Source organism: Canis lupus, chromosome 4 (assembly GCF_048164855.1).
Source record: "Canis lupus baileyi chromosome 4, mCanLup2.hap1, whole genome shotgun sequence".
Lineage (NCBI taxonomy): Eukaryota > Metazoa > Chordata > Mammalia > Carnivora > Canidae > Canis > Canis lupus.
In genome coordinates, this window is record NC_132841.1 from 4,803,608 (window position 1) to 4,820,554 (window position 16,947).

General features: G+C 56.5%; 1 protein-coding gene and 1 long non-coding RNA gene across 4 annotated transcripts in view; one reads left to right on the forward strand and one right to left on the reverse strand.

The window, feature by feature from the left end:
* The window catches only part of GPR137B (G protein-coupled receptor 137B), a 45,399-nt gene extending 31,108 nt beyond the window's left edge, over window positions 1-14,291 (reverse strand). The window contains exon 1 of one of the 2 annotated variants that reach the window (XR_012029273.1): window positions 13,731-14,291. Coding sequence is in view for 1 of the 2 variants with exons in the window: in XM_072822959.1 (XP_072679060.1) it covers window positions 13,731-14,138 (408 nt within the window). In the remaining variant the exon portion in view is untranslated. The remainder of the gene's footprint in view (window positions 1-13,730) is intronic. The other variant, XM_072822959.1, reaches the window with a different exon arrangement.
* Window positions 8,528-12,596, forward strand: LOC140631748 (uncharacterized). 2 transcript variants are annotated; one of them, XR_012029275.1, is made up of 3 exons: window positions 9,000-9,294; window positions 11,103-11,415; window positions 12,304-12,596. It is a non-coding gene; the product is annotated as an uncharacterized lncRNA (long non-coding RNA). The 2 variants fall into 2 exon arrangements; XR_012029274.1 differs by having other exon boundaries at window positions 8,528-9,294; window positions 11,103-12,596.
* Window positions 14,292-16,947: the final 2,656 nt, after the last annotated feature.

Here is a 16,947-nt window from a genome sequence, read left to right on the forward strand (position 1 = left end):
GGGTGTAGACAGGTGTGAGGGGGTGTGGCTAGGTGTGAGGGAATATAGACAGGTGTGAGGGGGGTATAGATGGGCGTGAGGAGGTGTAAGGAGGTTTTGGGAGGTGGGAAAGGGTGTGGAGAAGTATGAGGAGGTGTGATGGGTATCTGAGGTGGTGGACAAGTATGAGGAGGTGTGGACAGGTGTGAGGAGATATGACAGGGTGTTAGGGAAGCACAGAGAAGTATGAGGAGGCGTGAAGGGGCACGGGAGGTGTAGAGAGGTGTGAGGGCGTGCCAGGAGGTGTGATGAGGCATGAGGGGGCGAGGGGGATGTGGGGAGGTGTGAGGGAACACGAGGAGGCACGATATGGCATGGGGAGGCGAGCAAAGGCACAAGGAGTCATGAAGTGAGAGATGTGAGGAGAGGAGGCTGCCAATGGGGGACCTCAGCCCCAGGCGAGGCCAGAGGCAAGTCTGAGGCAGGTCAGGCCTGAGCAGGCTCCCAGCACAGCCAGAAGCGCAGGAGGTGCTGGGTGGAGGTACCACAGTCAGCAAGCGGCTGCTCTCCCAGAGGAGGCCTGGGTGCGGGCAGGCCCGGGATGGGCACTGCAGGCGGAGGGCACCTGTGGGAAATGGAAGAGGGCGGCTGGCCGGGCGCGGGGGGGGCGGGGGGAGCTTGGTTTTAAGACCGGGAGACCTAGAGGTAAGGAGAAGAGGCCTGTGCCCCAGACTGACAGAGGGAAGGAGCAGCTGGACAGCAGGGGTGTGGATGGTGCCCCCAGAGGGAGGCAGACGGTGGAAAAACTGAGGCAGGAAGGAGGGCCCAAGAGGGGGTCACAGGGGGCAGGGGGAGGTGGCCCAGGGGACCATGAGGTCAGCCTGGAACCCTGTCCTGAAGGGAGAGTCCCAGCTGCTTCTTGGGGAAACAGAAGGGCGAAAGAAGGAGTGAGGCCTCTCCCTGCCACCCCTTCGGCGTCTTCGCAGTTGGGGAGAACACCAGGGTTTTCCGGAGTCGCCGTGGCCTTGAGCGCTGCGGCTGGGCGCTGCCGTCGGGCCTCCCCAGCATTCCCGCCCCTGAGGCCTGCTCTCGGGGTCCTTTCCGCCGCCAGAGCGGCCGCCTCGGGAAGAAAGGCAGGCGATTTCCCAAGTCGTTGGGCTGGAGGATGTCGCTGTGGGGGACCCTGGGTCCTTGGATTCCGATTTAAGACCCAGTTCCAGGAAGGTGTGAGGTAAAGCTGGAAGCTGCCCCAGGTTGACCCCCCTGAGGCTGCAGCAGAATGTGGGCACCCCCCCCCCGACCCGCGGGCCTGCCCAGGGTCCCCTCAGTAACCCCAGGCCCCTGGCGTCACCTTTCAGATGACGCAGGAGGGCCTGCAGATGACGCCGTTGCTGGGACAGAAGCAGAAAGGCCTAGAGCGGCTGCTGACCTCGGCCTTCCTCCCCTCGTAAATTCTAGTGGCTGACCGCATCACCAAGCGTGTCCTGCCCTTTGAGCTCCTGCCTGCTGCCTGTGTTTCCTCCTGCTGACTCAAGCTGGCATTTGCTGCCTCAGGGTCCTTTTTCCTAATGTCATGTTGGCTGCTTCTGGCAGAAACGTCCCATGCTGTTCTCTGTGGATATGACAGTGTCCGCTGCGCATTCAGCGCCACAAAGTAAGCTCTCCGTTCCCGCAGGCGGGGTTGGTGGCGACTCAATGGGCTACTGCGCTCCCAGACTTGCACTTGACCCGGAGTCGCTGCATGTACCATCCTGCCTTGTAAACCCCACACCGAACAGACCTGGGTCTTGGGGCTGCGCTTCCTGGAAACGAGCACGCAGAGAGGACAGCCCCTGGCCGCCCCGCCCGCAGGCTCCCTGGCCCGCACCCCGGCTGGGCGCACCTGACCCCTGTGCCCGGACGGGTGGGCTGAGGCCCCGGGGAGGCCCTCCCGGGAGCTAAGCAGGTCTGAGGCTGCGCACACAAGCAGGTGGAAGTCAAAGAAAACCAGTAGGTCTGTGTTGCTCACATGCGCACTCTCTTTAGATGCATATAAGCAAATTCACTTGAAAAAGTAACCGATTTCTGGAAGGCTTACACTTCATTATAAAGTATGTGTCACATATACCCAAAGAAATTACCTCACCAAGGCTCACGTACCCACCACGCGGTCCGACCTGTAATTGCCATGTTTGCTCCAGTCCTGTTTTATTTTTAACACATAAAAAAGATATCAGTGAAGCTGCCCCAGGCATCTGTGTCTCCAGTTCTAATCCCTCCCTCCTCTGCAGAGGTGACCACTTCCTGAATCTAGCCTTCCCGTACCCAGGACGCCTTGTACTTTAACTGTGTGTGCGTGCATTCCCAAATAAAACACAGCGTCTCAATATGCCTTACAATAATACATACGTAGTACTGTCTTGTGTGGTTTTTCACTTCATCTGAACAGTATGAATACCATCCACACCCTTGTGCAACTTGTTTGTTCACCCATCATGACTTGTTTGCAACATCTCAAGGTTGAAACATGCATTCTCACTAAGGCCCAGCGTCCCACTGTCAACAGGATGAGAGGAAGTGTCACAGCTGAGTGTCCATCCCTGGCACAAAAGCACAAAAAGATGGCTAAGAGTGTGGACTCAAGCTCGCTCACCTGGACTTGAATCCTGGCTGCACCAATCATCAGCTGTGTAATTCTGGAAAAGTTACCTAACCTCTCTGTGCCTCAAGGGCCTCATTAACCACAGTACCCACCTGGTCAGTTCTGTGAGGATCAGGTGAATGAACACACACCTGGCACTTAGACAAACATGTGTCACTGCACTGACACTCTGTAAGTGTTGATGCGTTTGCTCCCCCTGTTGCCATTATCAGCCCTTGTATATGTTCTCAAACCATGACTCTAAATGCACCACTACTAAACTGTGACCACAGAGGCCTTCTTGACCATAAAAGGAACTTTCATATTCAGAAAGGTTAGGAACAATGACACATTCGCTGTTCACTTTTATGGTCCGTCTGCACTGCCCACTTCCTGGTATGTTGAGGAAACATGATGCAAACCCTTGGCCCTGACCTCCCCAGGTGACAGTCACTGGTCAGCTGGCTCCATCTGTTTCCATGCGCTGAGCACCTTCATCCAGCAGAGCAGGGTGACATGACGATTAGAGGTCCCAAGACCAAACACAACATTGCTCCCTTTCTGCAATCCCCGAGGTTGAACAAAAAACAGCCCTGGGTGTCAGCCATCCAGGTCAGCTCTTTACGAAAGTGAGGGCCAGCGCAGCGTCTTCATGTATGCAGAGGCTGTCTGTGTACTTAGAGCTGTGGAACCCCATGACGGACAGAGGCGTACACTGCAGGTGCCATATAATCCCAGGGTGCAGCAGCCTGAAGCCGAGGTGTGCTCTGTCTGGGTCCTGGGCTGGCCAAGTGTGAGGTCCCTGCAGGGAGGCGACTGGGCTCCAGGGTCAGGGCTTCACCATTTCAACTCCTGTCTTTGAACATGGTAAACTCACGGCTCAAGAAGTGAGTCTTGCTCATGTCCAGGCCTCGAGCTGTCCCAAGGCCCACAGACAGGGCCCCCCACACTCGGGTGAGTGGCTTGCTCATGTGATCTCGGGACCCAGACAGCGATATTGCCTCCCTGCTGCACGTCTATCAAGCCCAGAACTCTCTGCAGGTGCCGTTAGCCTCCTCCAGCCCTCCCGGGAGTTCTGCTGTCCTGTCCTGTCTGGCTGACCTGGCACCCAAGATGCCCTTCCAGGCACCCACATGCCGGCACATGCACGTCTGTGTCACCCACACGATGGGGCCAGGAGCTGGGCCTCATGCCCAAACTGCCCCTGACTCTCAATGTTCACCCAGCGAACAGAGAAGGCCTCACATGAGAGAGCCGTCTCCACTTGCTTCCTCCCATCCTCTCCTGTTTCCAGTCCAGCCAAGTTCTGTTCCGCCTCCACCCCTCATCAGCTCCCCGTCCTGTCCTTGTCAACAGCACCGGGCTCCACCTGACGGTGCCCACACCAGCCTGGCCGCCCAGAAGGCTCTCGGCCTGCATGGATTAAGTCAGGCCAGCAGGCAGCCCAGACATGGATGGGGGGTGGGTGGTAGGTGGTGGTGGCACCCCAAAGAGTGTACCTCTGTCCAGAGGCCTCACAGTCAGCCAGCAACACCCTGAGCCCTGGCCTTCCGTTCCCTTGCTTTTCCCCATTGTTGGGCACCTGGCATCTGGATTCAGAGTGTGGCCAGACAGCCATGAACCTGCTAGGCTCAGCCCCAGTGACCTCTCTTCACCTTTCTGGGCCTTGATGTCTATCAGTGAGACCAAAGGGTTAGCCCCAATATCCATTCAGCTGCCTTTTACCTTTAAAACTCTAGGACCTGAAGTGCCTTCCCCAAAGCCAGCCTGTGGCCTCTGCCCTGAGAAGCCCCACTGGCACCACTACAGCTGTGCTTCACAAGTGGCGTGGGCCCCACCTCTCAGGGGAGGAGGAGGGGAGGTGGGCCCAGCAGCCCCCACATCAGCCTGAGTCATGGAAGCATCATCCCACCCCTGGCCTACCTACTCCACTCTCACGGGGCCGGATGGAGACTGACCACGCAGATCTGCCTCCCTGGCAGGATTCTCTCTTCAGCCTCGCGAACAGAAAGGACCTTGACCGCACAAGGTGCCGTGGTCATCACTGTGTACCTGAATCACTCGTACCACAGCCACCACCGCGCATCATGATCGGTCGGTCAAGGCCCTGCCTGTAATTGTTTCCAGATGTGTGTAACACACACGTATAAAAGAACACCTGAGGAGCACGAAGGACACCTCCACCACGTGAGCACGCTAGGAGAAGCTGCCATCAGCAGCCTTGAGGACGCTCTCGCCAGAGCCCAAGCATGGTGCACCCTGATCTCAGACTCCCAACTCTAGAACTACGAGCTATACATTTCTTGAAGCGCAGTCAGTGGTATCTGTTACAGCAGCCCGAGCAGACTAAGACAGCATAGACGATGCTCCTCAAATCCTGCCGCTGACAGCCCTGCCCTCGGTACTTCCCAGAGAGGAAGCAGCGCGGGCTGACAGCGGGAGCCAGGCCTCCTTCTGCTCCTGGAGCTGCCCCCAGCTCACCGCAGGCCACTGGGTGGGGCCTCCAGGGACAGGGACCAGGATGGTGAGAGACAAACCCACATCCCATCAGAAACAATGAAAGGAACTGAGAATGTCCCACCCCAAGCGGACAGTACCTGGGAGGATGCATCAGCCATCACATCTGTGAAGGGCTGTCCTGTCCTGGGAGGAGGGACTGTATCCGCTCGGAATGGCCCCAAGGGGAGGACCGGGACCTAACCAGACTTCCTCCAAGCACCACCTTTCTGTTCTGATGCTATAAAGCTCAGGAGGCTGCTGCCATGAACAAACCAGAGCAAATGGAGTTGCCCAATCATTTTTTAAAAGATTTTATTTATTCATGAGAGACAGAGAGAGAGGCAGAGACACAGGCAGAGGGAAAAGTAGGCTCCCTCCGGGGAGCCCGATGTGGGACTCCATCCCACAACCCTGGGATCACGCCCTGAGCCAAAGGTGGACACTCAACCACTGAGCCACCCAAGTGCCTCTGCCCACCCTTTAAATAACAGCAAAAACCACTGATTCCTTTATTTTTTTTTAAGATTTATTTATTTGTTTATTTATTTATTTATTTATTTATTTATTTATTTATTTATATTTATGATAGAGAGAGAGAGAGAGAAAGAGAGAGAGGCAGAGACACAGGAGGAGGGAGAAGCAGACTCCATGCCGGGAGCCTGATGTGGGACTCGATCCCGGGACTCCAGGATCGCGCCCTGGGCCAAAGGCAGGCGCTAAACCGCTGAGCCACCCAGGGATCCCCGTCACTGGTTCCTTTAAAACATGTCCCCTAATCATAGATATGAAGGAGTGACTTAAGCCCCCAACCTTCTATTGGAAACATCCTACTTTGTGTCACTGCTATAAGGACTGTCACCAAGTCATGCTGGCCAAAGGCACAAGAGCTATTGATCATGTAGTCTATTTTCCCACTCAATGCCAACTTCCATCAAGGTAGGAGCTATGTTTGCCCTTAATCTTGTCTACACAGCATTTAAAGAAAAACAGGCACTCAGAAACACAAGACAGGACATCACCTTAATGTCCATCAACGGGGGAAAGTGTGACCGCCTGTGGCAGACACTTACAACAGGGTTTCATCCAGCCTCAAAAACAAACAATGTCATGACACCTGTCACAACATGGATGAGTCTCAAAAACATCACGCTCGTCGAGAGAAGCCAGGCACAGAAGGCCACTTACTGTGTGATTCCCCTGATGTGAAATATCCAGAACAGGCAAATGCAGAGACAGAAAGCACACTCATGGCTGCCCGGGGCTGGTACAAGGAGGGGTGGGGGGTGGTTAGGAGAGATGGAAATGTTTGGGGATTAAACGGAGCTGCTAGTTGCATAGCATAAATGGCCTGAAAGCCACTCAACTGTATATAATACGATGGTTAATTTTGTGTTATGTAAATTTTACCTTAATTTTAAAAACACACTTGTTGAATGAATGTCACCATGCGAAAGCTGTGTGTAGGCAGATGTGTGCCATCTCCTCTGTTTCATGCATGATGCCTGAGGACAGCGCAGCCCCCGACAGCTCTTCAGTCTGGCAGCCCAGGAGGGCAGCAGGAGGAGGCACAGCCTGGGATGCTGATGCCATTGGGTGGGGATTTTCGCCCTGTGGGTCATGTCTAGCAAGTGTGTCTGCTATTAAAGTGGCAGAGCACTGATGACATCACAAGACATCAAGCCTCCTCTGTGTCTCCCCAGCCCCTGGTAGGCAAGGGACAGGTTCCCTTTTGTGTGCTATGGGTGGCATGTGGCTCACAGCACTCCCGTCTCTATGTCTGCCCTTCCCCGCCTCAGGTCCCAGGCATCTGCTTAGGTGATCAATAAGATTTGCTCAGAGCATCTCTAAGGGTGAGATGAAAATCCAAGCATGTTTCCAACTTGTCCCAGCAAAAAACAACAGGATAAAGATGGGCCGGGAGCTTGGTGATAAATGCTGGGTTTGTTCTAATCTTGTCCCAAGGACCAAATCCAGCCCACAGCCTGTTTTCATATGGCCTGTGAACTCAGAGCAGCTTTTATCTATTAAAAGAGAAGTATTTAAAACACACACACACACACACACAGAACACACAGCAGAGACTGTATGGGGCTCACAAGGGCTAAAATACCGACGTGGGCTCCTGGTGCTCCTTCCTTTCTTGTGGCTCTCCATGAGCACATTTGAAGAAATCAAGCTACTTGCCGAGAAAAAACCACTCATCCTTATCTGTCCTCACTGGTTAACAGACTCTAAACTTTAGCCCTGGGATAAAGAAAAAGTAAAATATTCACAAGCCTCTGCAGACCTCCCTGAGTGCCAGTGGGCCAGGTGTTGTCTGGCTGCTGGCCGAGGCTATCTCTGTCCCGAGAGGACCGACCTGCCGGAACGTCAGGACTGAGACCCACAGACCAGGAAGAGGCCCCCCTCCTCTCACTGGAGCTGCAAGGAGAACAGGAACTCACTGACGAAAGCCACTCTCCAGATCACATGATTTGTTGTTCTCGAAAACCTACGACTCTCTGTGTGATGTCACATGGATGGGTAGCCTTCCCTTCTGCCAATGTCCTTCTCAGGTCAGGCCTCACTGTCCGGCCCATCGTGTCCGTGGTGAGTCCCTCTCGGCACGGGAGGCCTCAGGGTTAAGATGAGAAACCTATGACAGCCCCCTTGTTGGGTGGACACCTGCTGCTGGACACAGCTGTGGGCAGCCCCTCACCCTGGGGAATAAGCAGGCCCCTACTGTTCCCTGCTTGTCTGACCCAGGGAAAGCCCAGGGAGCTAAAAGATGCCACCAAACCCTGTAGGTGGCAGGGTGTGTGGGACCCAGACCAAGGCCCCTGGTGGGGACAGGAGCTGCAGGTCTGTGCTCAGTACACAGGAGGAAGCTGGCAACACTCAGCTCAGCTTCTGCTCTTGAGAAATTGAGGCGTCAAGGTCAGGGGTGTGGAACTTGGGGTATGCCATGAGTCTAATCATTACCAAGAGTGTGGAGGGCATGAATGAAACGTGGGTCAACTTAGGTTGGCACTGAAGCAATTATAACAGGAGCAGAGGGAAATAAAACCTTGTGCTTCAAGGAGAGATCCTGGGCAACCAGGCTGTAGGATCAGAAGGCCTTTTCTGGGGGAAATTTTTAGAAGTGAGGCTGGGAAGCTACATCCTGGGAGGGGCTGGTGGCAGATGGTAGACTAAATGCAAATAAGGAAACTTTTCCTGGGTTCCGCGTGTATGCCCTTGCAGAGGAGCACGCGCACACACACACACGCGCACACACACATATACACACAGCTCTGGAGGCAGGGAGCCCACTGAGTGACCACAAGGAGCTAGTGCCAGGGACCAGGAGCTCACAGTTGTGATGCAAAGAGGTGAGGCCGAGCATATTCCTTGCTCTGGTAGGAGTGTCTGGTCCCAGCTTTGAAATAAGGTACTTGGGAGAGTCAAAGGCTTGCCTTGTATGTTCCTAAGCTTCTTTGTCATAATCACCAACAGGCCTAGAAGTGTCTCTCCTTACAACTCCTGGCACACGATAGGTATTTGGTAAACGTTTCTTGATTAAATTGGCTGCCAAGAGCCACAGCAAGATTCACTTATTCCTAAAGTCAGTATCTCCCTTTTCCTGGTAGGGGTGGAGAGAGGGTCTCTGGATTCAAGTTTGGCTGCCTCGGAGTCTCCTATCGGCAAGGATGAGAACAGGAGTGCATTTCGAATTCGGGGTAGTGTGTGCAGGAAGCACAGGCTCACAAGGTGCTGGGCCTTGTCCCGGCTCTTCAGGCCAGGGTGGGTGGCCTTGGATGAGTCACTAGAATTCTCCTGGCCTCTTTTGGCTCCTCTGCAAAATGAAGAGCCCCTGAACCTCTTACTTCATCCCAGCTCTGGGCTTTGGGAGCTGGAGCTGTGAGGAGCACTCATTTCCACACTCTTCCCCTAAGGGCAGGCCGAGCACTGCTGCCATTTCACACACAGGAATGCTGCTGCCACATGGTTGTAAAAGTCATTGTGATGACACTGTGGGGTAACCAAAGGCAGAGCCGGCACTGGGGTCTGACCTTCAAGACTGTGGTCTGGTATCCGGGCAAGAGCCAGAGTCCCTCCCACCAGATGGAGAAAGACCATCTCTGCTGAAGTGCAAAGGTTTTGCAACAAAGAAGTATCTCTTTCACCTGCTCCAACTGGGGATGAGCACCGTGGTTGCCGCTTTCCCGGAGAGAAAGGTCAGTAACCAGCCATGGAGGCCAGGATACAAGCTCAGCTCTGCCCACAGAGTCCCTGCTCCTTCCATCTGCAGTGCTGCTTCCTGACTTAGAGGCCTCTGCTGGCACACCATGGCCCCCAGACTCCTATTACGTGCTCCAACACCGACGAGGCCCTGCCCATCTCTGACCCCCTGGCCATGAGCCTTGGGCCCCACAGTGAGCTCCAACACCTGCCATGAGCCTCAGCTCCACCCCCATAACCACCCTGCAGCTTCCCAGCTGCCCTCTAAGACACGCTAGCGTCCTGGCTCCTGCGTCAGCATCCATTAATCTCTCTCTCTCTCTCTCTCTCTCTCTCTCACACACACACACACACACACACACACACGTCCGGAGAGTTCAATTCTCCTTTTCCTTCCTCAAAATACCCTTCTGTAATGGCAGGAATTTGTCTTTGGGCTCAAGACACAGCTAAACCAGTGAGAAGTTGAGTGCACTCCACCAAACGTGGGGACCCCCAGGGTCCAGACTCCTAATTCCCAGGGAAATGGCTGGAAAACACAGCTGCCCAGGTATCACCGAACCCACGGCCACACTATGAGCTCTACAGGGAGACCTGCCGTGCCCAGGGGGCTGCTCCAGAACAGAAGCTGGCAGCCTTCGCTACTGAGCATCCACTCCACAGCCGGGGGTGGATGGCACCACACCTCATGTACAGAGAGAGGCTTCCACCTGCTTCAGGTGTCAGGGTCCTGCTCCACTTGAAACCTCTATCTGGAAGTCAAATGGTGCTAGAAAAGCAGGTTCTGGAGGAAAGTCCTTGGTTCAAGCCTCGGCCCTACTATTTCCTAGGGCAACAAGGAGCTGAGTGGGAGTTTGCCTGTACCCAGAACTGGTGCTGGGGGACTAGAGCCAGAAATGGCAGGTACTCGATCCTGTGTTCCAAACACAGGCCCAGACACTGGGGCCAGCCCTTCACACACCTTGCATGGGGCCTGCTAATAGTCAGCAGAACCAGTCCAGCCACCTCCCCGCCTTCCCGCCTGTGAAAGAAGGTAGAGATCAGAGAAAAGGAGTCATCAGCCTGCTGGCAGGAGATGCGACCCTCACCCCAGGTCACTGGGGACAAAACCCCAGGGGAACTGCTCAGAGGAATTAGGAAGCAGGGGACCTAGCCACCCCACTCCATGGACAGGTGCTTGCTGAGCTGGGAAGGCTCAGACCCAAGAAGTGTAGACAGGAGAACAAAGCCAGTTGTGGCGAGTCCTAGCAGAGGCCAACCAGCGCCTGGGAGGTCAGAGGGCACCAGGACCTCAGAGGGCAGTATCTGCCCCACTTGGGATTTCTGTAGGTGGTAAGGTCCCTAGGCAGGCAGAGAATGAAAGGGAGCAGATGGGGACCTGGGAGGAGACACTGGGTGGGCACTAGCACACTGTCTGTGTGGCCACACCTGGAGAAGGGATTGGATGGAAGGAGGATAAGCAGAGAGAGTCAGGATTTATCCACAGAGTCCATGGTGTAGATGTGGCCCAGAGGCAGGGCAAGGTGGGAAGTGAACACTCGAGTCACTTGGGACAACCCTGCGCCTCCTCAGGCCAGCACAAGAGGAGGCAGATTGCAGATGGAATGGGAGAAGCTAAGAGCCCAGGACACAGCCTTCTACCCCGAGCCCCGAGCCCCAAGCCCCAAGGGACTGCACTGTGGCAGGTGTACCGCACACCTGCCTGGCCCAGGTGCCCCAGAGGCTGCAGGGCCCTGTGGGCAAGCACCTCACCAACCCACCCCTCAGAGGAGAGATGATAATACCCTTCTTCCCATGTTATCAGGAAGGCTCCATAGAGACGTGTAAGTAAGCTCCAGGCACCGGGCCAGGCACAGAGCACGGGACAGTGACAGTGAAGACTTCCTTCGGCTCCAGGAGCACCGCCCAGTTCCTCTCCAAGTCTCTGCCACACCGCTCCCCTGATGCTGCCTGCTCCTTCTTCCCAGCTGGCCTCCCGAACTGCCACAAAGGGCTCAGGTCCCACCCAAGCCACCCACCTTCTGCAAGTCCCCCTGAGTTACGGCTTCCCTGGCTGGGGTCTGCGCTCTGTACCTCCCCTGCCTGGGGCTCAGCTTGCAGGGGCAGGGTATGCTAGGGTATGTTTCCCCCTTCCAATACTGTCCCACAAAGCATGGACCATCGCTCAGATGTCAGACCTGGGTGGGGGGGCTCCCAGCTCCTCCGGCCCTGACCACATAACTTGAGTGAGCTATTTAATTTCCCTTATCCTCCCCCAAAATGGGGACAGTCTCATCACTTTCTTCAGAGGGCTCTTGCAAAGAATAAGGCAAACCAGTTAGAACTGTGCCTAGCACCCAGTACCCAGGAGCTTCTTAATTATTTGCTGCTAGCTCCCTCCCTCCCAAATATGATGAACTTGTTCTGAGATGGGCCCCAGTGGCTGTAACTCTTAAAGCCACCAACCCCCACACCCCCACCCCCCCCACCCCACCCCCGCCTCGCCTGCCCCCTCGCCCGCCCCGGGGGCGGCGGGGGGGTGGGGGGGCAATGTCAGTACTTGAAGTACTTGGGAACTTTGTCTAAGAGAAGGCACGTGGGAGGGAAGAGGGAGAGGGAGAGAGACCTCAGAGCTGAGAGTCAAAGGGTGACCCCTCTATAACTCCCCAGAAACACCAGAATATTTTGTCAGGAGGCCAGTGTGTGGCTTTGCTCTGCAGTCTCGGATGCCAGCACTTAGTTAGGGAGCACCTTCTCTGGCCAGCCACTCTGGAGATAGAAAGAGAAATGAGGCTCGGAAGACACAAAGAAGCCAGGGCTTGAGGCCTCTGGGCTTGAGTGGCTCTGTCTGCCTGGTCACTCTTTCCCTCGCTCAGCATTTACTTGCCAACCAGCAGATGGTGCAGAAAATGTGCAGCCCTGCCCCTAATCCAGCTGAGTACAGAATTTGCATGTGATTAGCAGAGAGCCATGGCACTGGCCTGTGTTTCCCCTTTTCTTCCCCCTTGTTTTTTCCTCTAAAATAGGGACACAAGGATCTCAATACAAGGTAAGATCACCAGTGTCACAGTTCTTGAAGTAACATCAACCTACCTGACCTTTACATCTTGCTGGAACAACCCTTTTCAAACCAATTAAAAAGCTGGAGTGTCTATGATGAAGTTGATGACTGCCTGAACTAGTTTTTGGGCTCAAAAGTAGTATTTGGACAGATAATACCCAGTATCTGTGGATTGGAAAATACGTGGATACACCAGACTTTCAGAAGCCTACCGAAACAGACCTGTTTTGATAAGAGTATAAAAGCTACTAAATAATACATATGCTATTTTGTAGCCAGACATTATCTCCTGCAGATTTTCAGTTAGGGGCTCCCACCACAACAGGGCAATCCTTTTCTACTTTTTCTTGTCTCTTTTTTTTTTTTTTTTAAGCAAAGGCATTTTCTTTAGAGAAATAAGGACACTGTTAAAAGGAACAGAATTAATTCCTGCCTGTACAAAGCCTCTGTGAGAGAGCTCTTCAATTACCCTCACCGGGTGACACAGGTAGAGTCCTAGTGAAAATGGACATTTTAGTGCTTGGAAGGCTAACGAGAATCAGATGGGATGAGGATGGCATTGTGTAATTAAACCTTTCTGCATTACTTTACACAGGATTTGCAAAGCACTTTACATTTACTGTACTTTCCTTAGGTCACAGCAGCCAAATCAATTCATGTGTTTTCCCATTAGCTTATTAACAATATGCCTCATAAATCAGCTCCTCTGTGCCTGTAAAAGAGCCCCAGTAAACTTTATGGCTTTTTCTTGGGGTCTCTCAGAGCCGCTCAGACAGCAAGCCCCACCTCCTGCCGCAGCAGCTGGGGAGCTGGGTGTTACCCAGTCTGATGTTTAGCAACCCTGGGAGATGAAATCTTAAGCTCTAGTTCATTCAGCAGGGCTCCGAAGCAGGAGGTTTAAAGATCTCTCATCCAACACGGGACAGTCCCGCCCTGCCACCGCTCAAAAAAAGTAATAATAATTAAAAATTTTTTAAAAACCCAAAACACAAAAAAACGCGTCTGACCCACATCTGGAGGCCAACACGCAGACGACTTCTCCAGATGATTTCTCCAGGCTCGGGCTGGGGACTTTGGGATGAGGAGAGGGAGCAGAAATCCTAGAGTTCAAGTCTCCCTCGTGGGCACTCCGCCCGTCGGTGCCAGTTCCGCTGTGTGCGGGGACAGGGGCGCGTACCCCCGGGAGGACGTGCCGTGACTCCAGCCTCACTTTCTTTCTCTTCCCCCTCTTTAGAGAATGGGGGCGGGGAGGGGGGCGACACCTGCGAGAGAGGCCGGCAGGTGGGACGGGGCGCGGGAGACCCCGAGCCGGTGCCTTTCCCGGGTCCCTGCCGTCGGCCAGGTGAGCGCCCCCAGGTGCCCGCCGCCCCCGCGCCGCTCTCCGCGACTCACCTGCGTGAAGTACAAGTTCATGAGCGTGAGCGTGAAGAACTGCAGGCAGACGGGGAAGCAGTAGAGCAGCCAGAAGACGAAGGGGCTGAGCGCGTTGGCCGCCACGAAGTCTTTGAAGTAGAAGGAGAAGAGGACGGTCCGCAGGGAGGCCCAGAGGAGGCAGAGGAAGAGGAAGACGCTCTGGTAGCTGAGCCGCTTGTGGCGGTAGCGCAGCACCAGCCAGAGCTGCGCGTAGATGAACGCGAAAAGCAGCGAGTAGAACACGGTGTAGACGATGGTGAGGCCGAGCTTCACGTACGGGGGCACCGCGGGGGTGAGCGTGGGCGGCAGCGAGTCGTTGCGGACCGGGTCCCACGGCGGGGCCTCCATCGGGCCGGGGGCGCTGCTGCGGGGCCGGGGCCGCCTCATCGGGGCTCGCCGCCGCCGCCCCCGCGGGGGTCTCCGAGCATCGCGCTCCGCCCGCAGCCCCGCGACTGGAGGAAAGAAAACAAGCCGCACTTCCTCCCCCGGCACCACATGATTCACTGGGGCGGCCTTTGTCTGCGATTGGCAGGGCCGCGCCCGCCAGCCCCGCGCGCCCCGCCACTGCCCGCGCCGCCCGCCCGCGCCCGCCCGCGCCCGCCCGCGGCCCTGTGGCCCCCCCGCCCCACTGCCCCGCGCCGCTCGCCCCCCCGCCCCCGTCATCCGCGGCCCCCCGAGGCCCCGCCCCGCACCGGTCATCCGCGGCCCCCCGAGGCCCCGCCCCGCCCCCGTCATCCGCGGACCCCCGACGGCCCCCGCCCCGCCCCCGTCATCCGCGGACCCCCGACGGCCCCCCGCCCCGCCCCCGTCATCCGCGGACCCCCGACGGCCCCCGCCCCGCCCCCGTCATCCGCGAACCCCCGACGGCCCCCCGCCCCGCCCCCGTCATCCGCGGACCCCCGACGGCCCCCCGCCCCGCCCCCGTCATCCGCGGACCCCCGACGGCCCCCCGCCCCGCCCCCGTCATCCACGGCCCCCCCCGACGGCCCCCCGCCCCGCCCCCCGTCATCCACGGCCCCCCCCGACGGCCCCCCGCCCCGCCCCCGTCATCCGCGGACCCCCGACGGCCCCCGCCCCGCCCCCGTCATCCGCGGACCCCCGACGGCCCCCGCCCTGCCCCCGTCATCCGCGAACCCCCGACGGCCCCCGCCCTGCCCCCGTCATCCGCGGCTCCCCGACGGCCCCCGCCCTGCCCCCGTCATCCGCGGCCCCCCGAGGCCCCGCTCCGCCCCCGTCATCCGCGAACCCCCGACGGCCCCCGCCCCGCCCCCCGTCATCCACGGCCCCCCCCGACGGCCCCCCGCCCCGCCCCCGTCATCCGCGAACCCCCGACGGCCCCCGCCCCGCCCCCGTCATCCGCGAACCCCCGACGGCCCCCGCCCCGCCCCCGTCATCCGCGAACCCCCGACGGCCCCCGCCCCGCCCCCGTCATCCGCGAACCCCCGACGGCCCCCGCCCTGCCCCCGTCATCCGCGGCCCCCCGACGGGCCCCCGCTTCCCATCATCCGCGGCCCCCCCACGGACCCCGTCACCCACAGCCCCCGCCCGACGCCCACCCGCCCCACAGGCCCCCGCCCCCCTACGGCACAGCCGGCGCTGTCCCCTGCAGACGCCCCCTTCGCCCCCTTCGTGGTTCCAGCGCAGACTCCTCAGGCCTGCAGGACCGCGCCCGCCCGCCCGCACAGCACCTGCAGCGCCCCCGCAACTACCGCCCGGGGTCTCCCGCTATCTGCTGACGTTCGCTTACTTGGTTTGCAGAAGTTCATTCTTTTATTTCAAAACAAAGTTTGTAAGCCCCCCCTTTTTTTTCCCACCACAAATAAAACTAGCTGGGAAGTGGCCCGCGTTTTTCCTTGGACATCTCAGGCTGGGGCGATGTTTATTTCTAAATCCAGAAATGCCCAAGAATAAGTTTGGTTTTGAGGTCACGTATACCCAGAGAGAGGAAGGGAACCGTGCTGCGGCGCCTGCCTGGTCTTGGCGGTGACCAGGGGTCTTTCTCAGGAGATCCACACAGTGCGTGGTGCTGCACCCCTCAACTCCCAGCAGCGCAGCTAGTACCCCGAGGATCTGGGGAGGGGGTCAGTCAGAACCACTGAGGCCACAGGGCTCAAGAGTGAAGCACTGAGTGAAGTACTCAGTGCTCTGAGTACTGCCTCCCATTCCAATCCAGGCGCGGAGGGGGGGGGGGGGGTCGGGGAGGGGGGCAGAGAGTCACTCCTCCCAGACAGAGAACTTGACTTGGTTTATGCACCAGGGCATCTCTCTAGCGTTACCCTGGGGTGCCAGGAATTGTGGAGCGCTCAGGGCAGAGAGGAGGTGCCAGACTGACCGCTGGAAGCACATCTGGGCAACCAGTTTGGATAAACAGAGGAAAGAGACCTGGATTTCCAGGGCTCCAGTAATTTCCTGTGACTCCTCTTCTCAACTTTATAGTCAGCTTCGGGCCTAATTGTGTGTTTTTTCTAAAACGGGCCCTGCGGAGCCTGGATCCAGCCCTGTTCTTCCTCTAAATTAGTGTTTACACTTTCCCAATACATTTCAAGTGCTTCATCAAGGCCAAGGGTGCCTTTGGTTTCAAGCTCCTTTTCTCCTTCCTCTTTTTCTTCTCATCGCCAAGGGAAAAATATCCCCCCACCTCTGATCCTGTTTCCCTCAATTCCTAATGCACACAGCAACTGGAGTCATCTTTCTATGAGAATTCTGAGCATGTCATTCCCAGGCTTAATTCCTTTTACTTGCTCCTCATCGTTCTGAGGATAAAGTCCACATTCCTACCTTAGCTGACTTCCCTGACTTGTCTCTCTTAAGAGGTGTTACAGTGTTAAACACCTCTTAATTCCCCTACACCTAGAAAACTCTTTCCACCCCTTCCTCTGACAACTGGCCAAATTCTATTCATCTATAGGGAGGTTACTTCCTCCAGAAAGCCTTCCTGGACTACACCCCCACCATCTACTCAAGATTAACTTAGATGCACCCCCCGTGTGCTCACAGAGCAATCTTACATAATTGGCCAGCCACTGGACTTGTGTGCAAGTTTCCTCAGTCTAGAAACTATGCCTTGTTTACTAATGTTTCCCTGTGCTTGTCTGGCCATTCAAAAACAAAGTTTATATTTTATTATACTGAAAGAATGTCATTTGTCATCAAAGGCTCAGGCTCTGATATTTCTCCTCATCTCTAAGACCTCTAT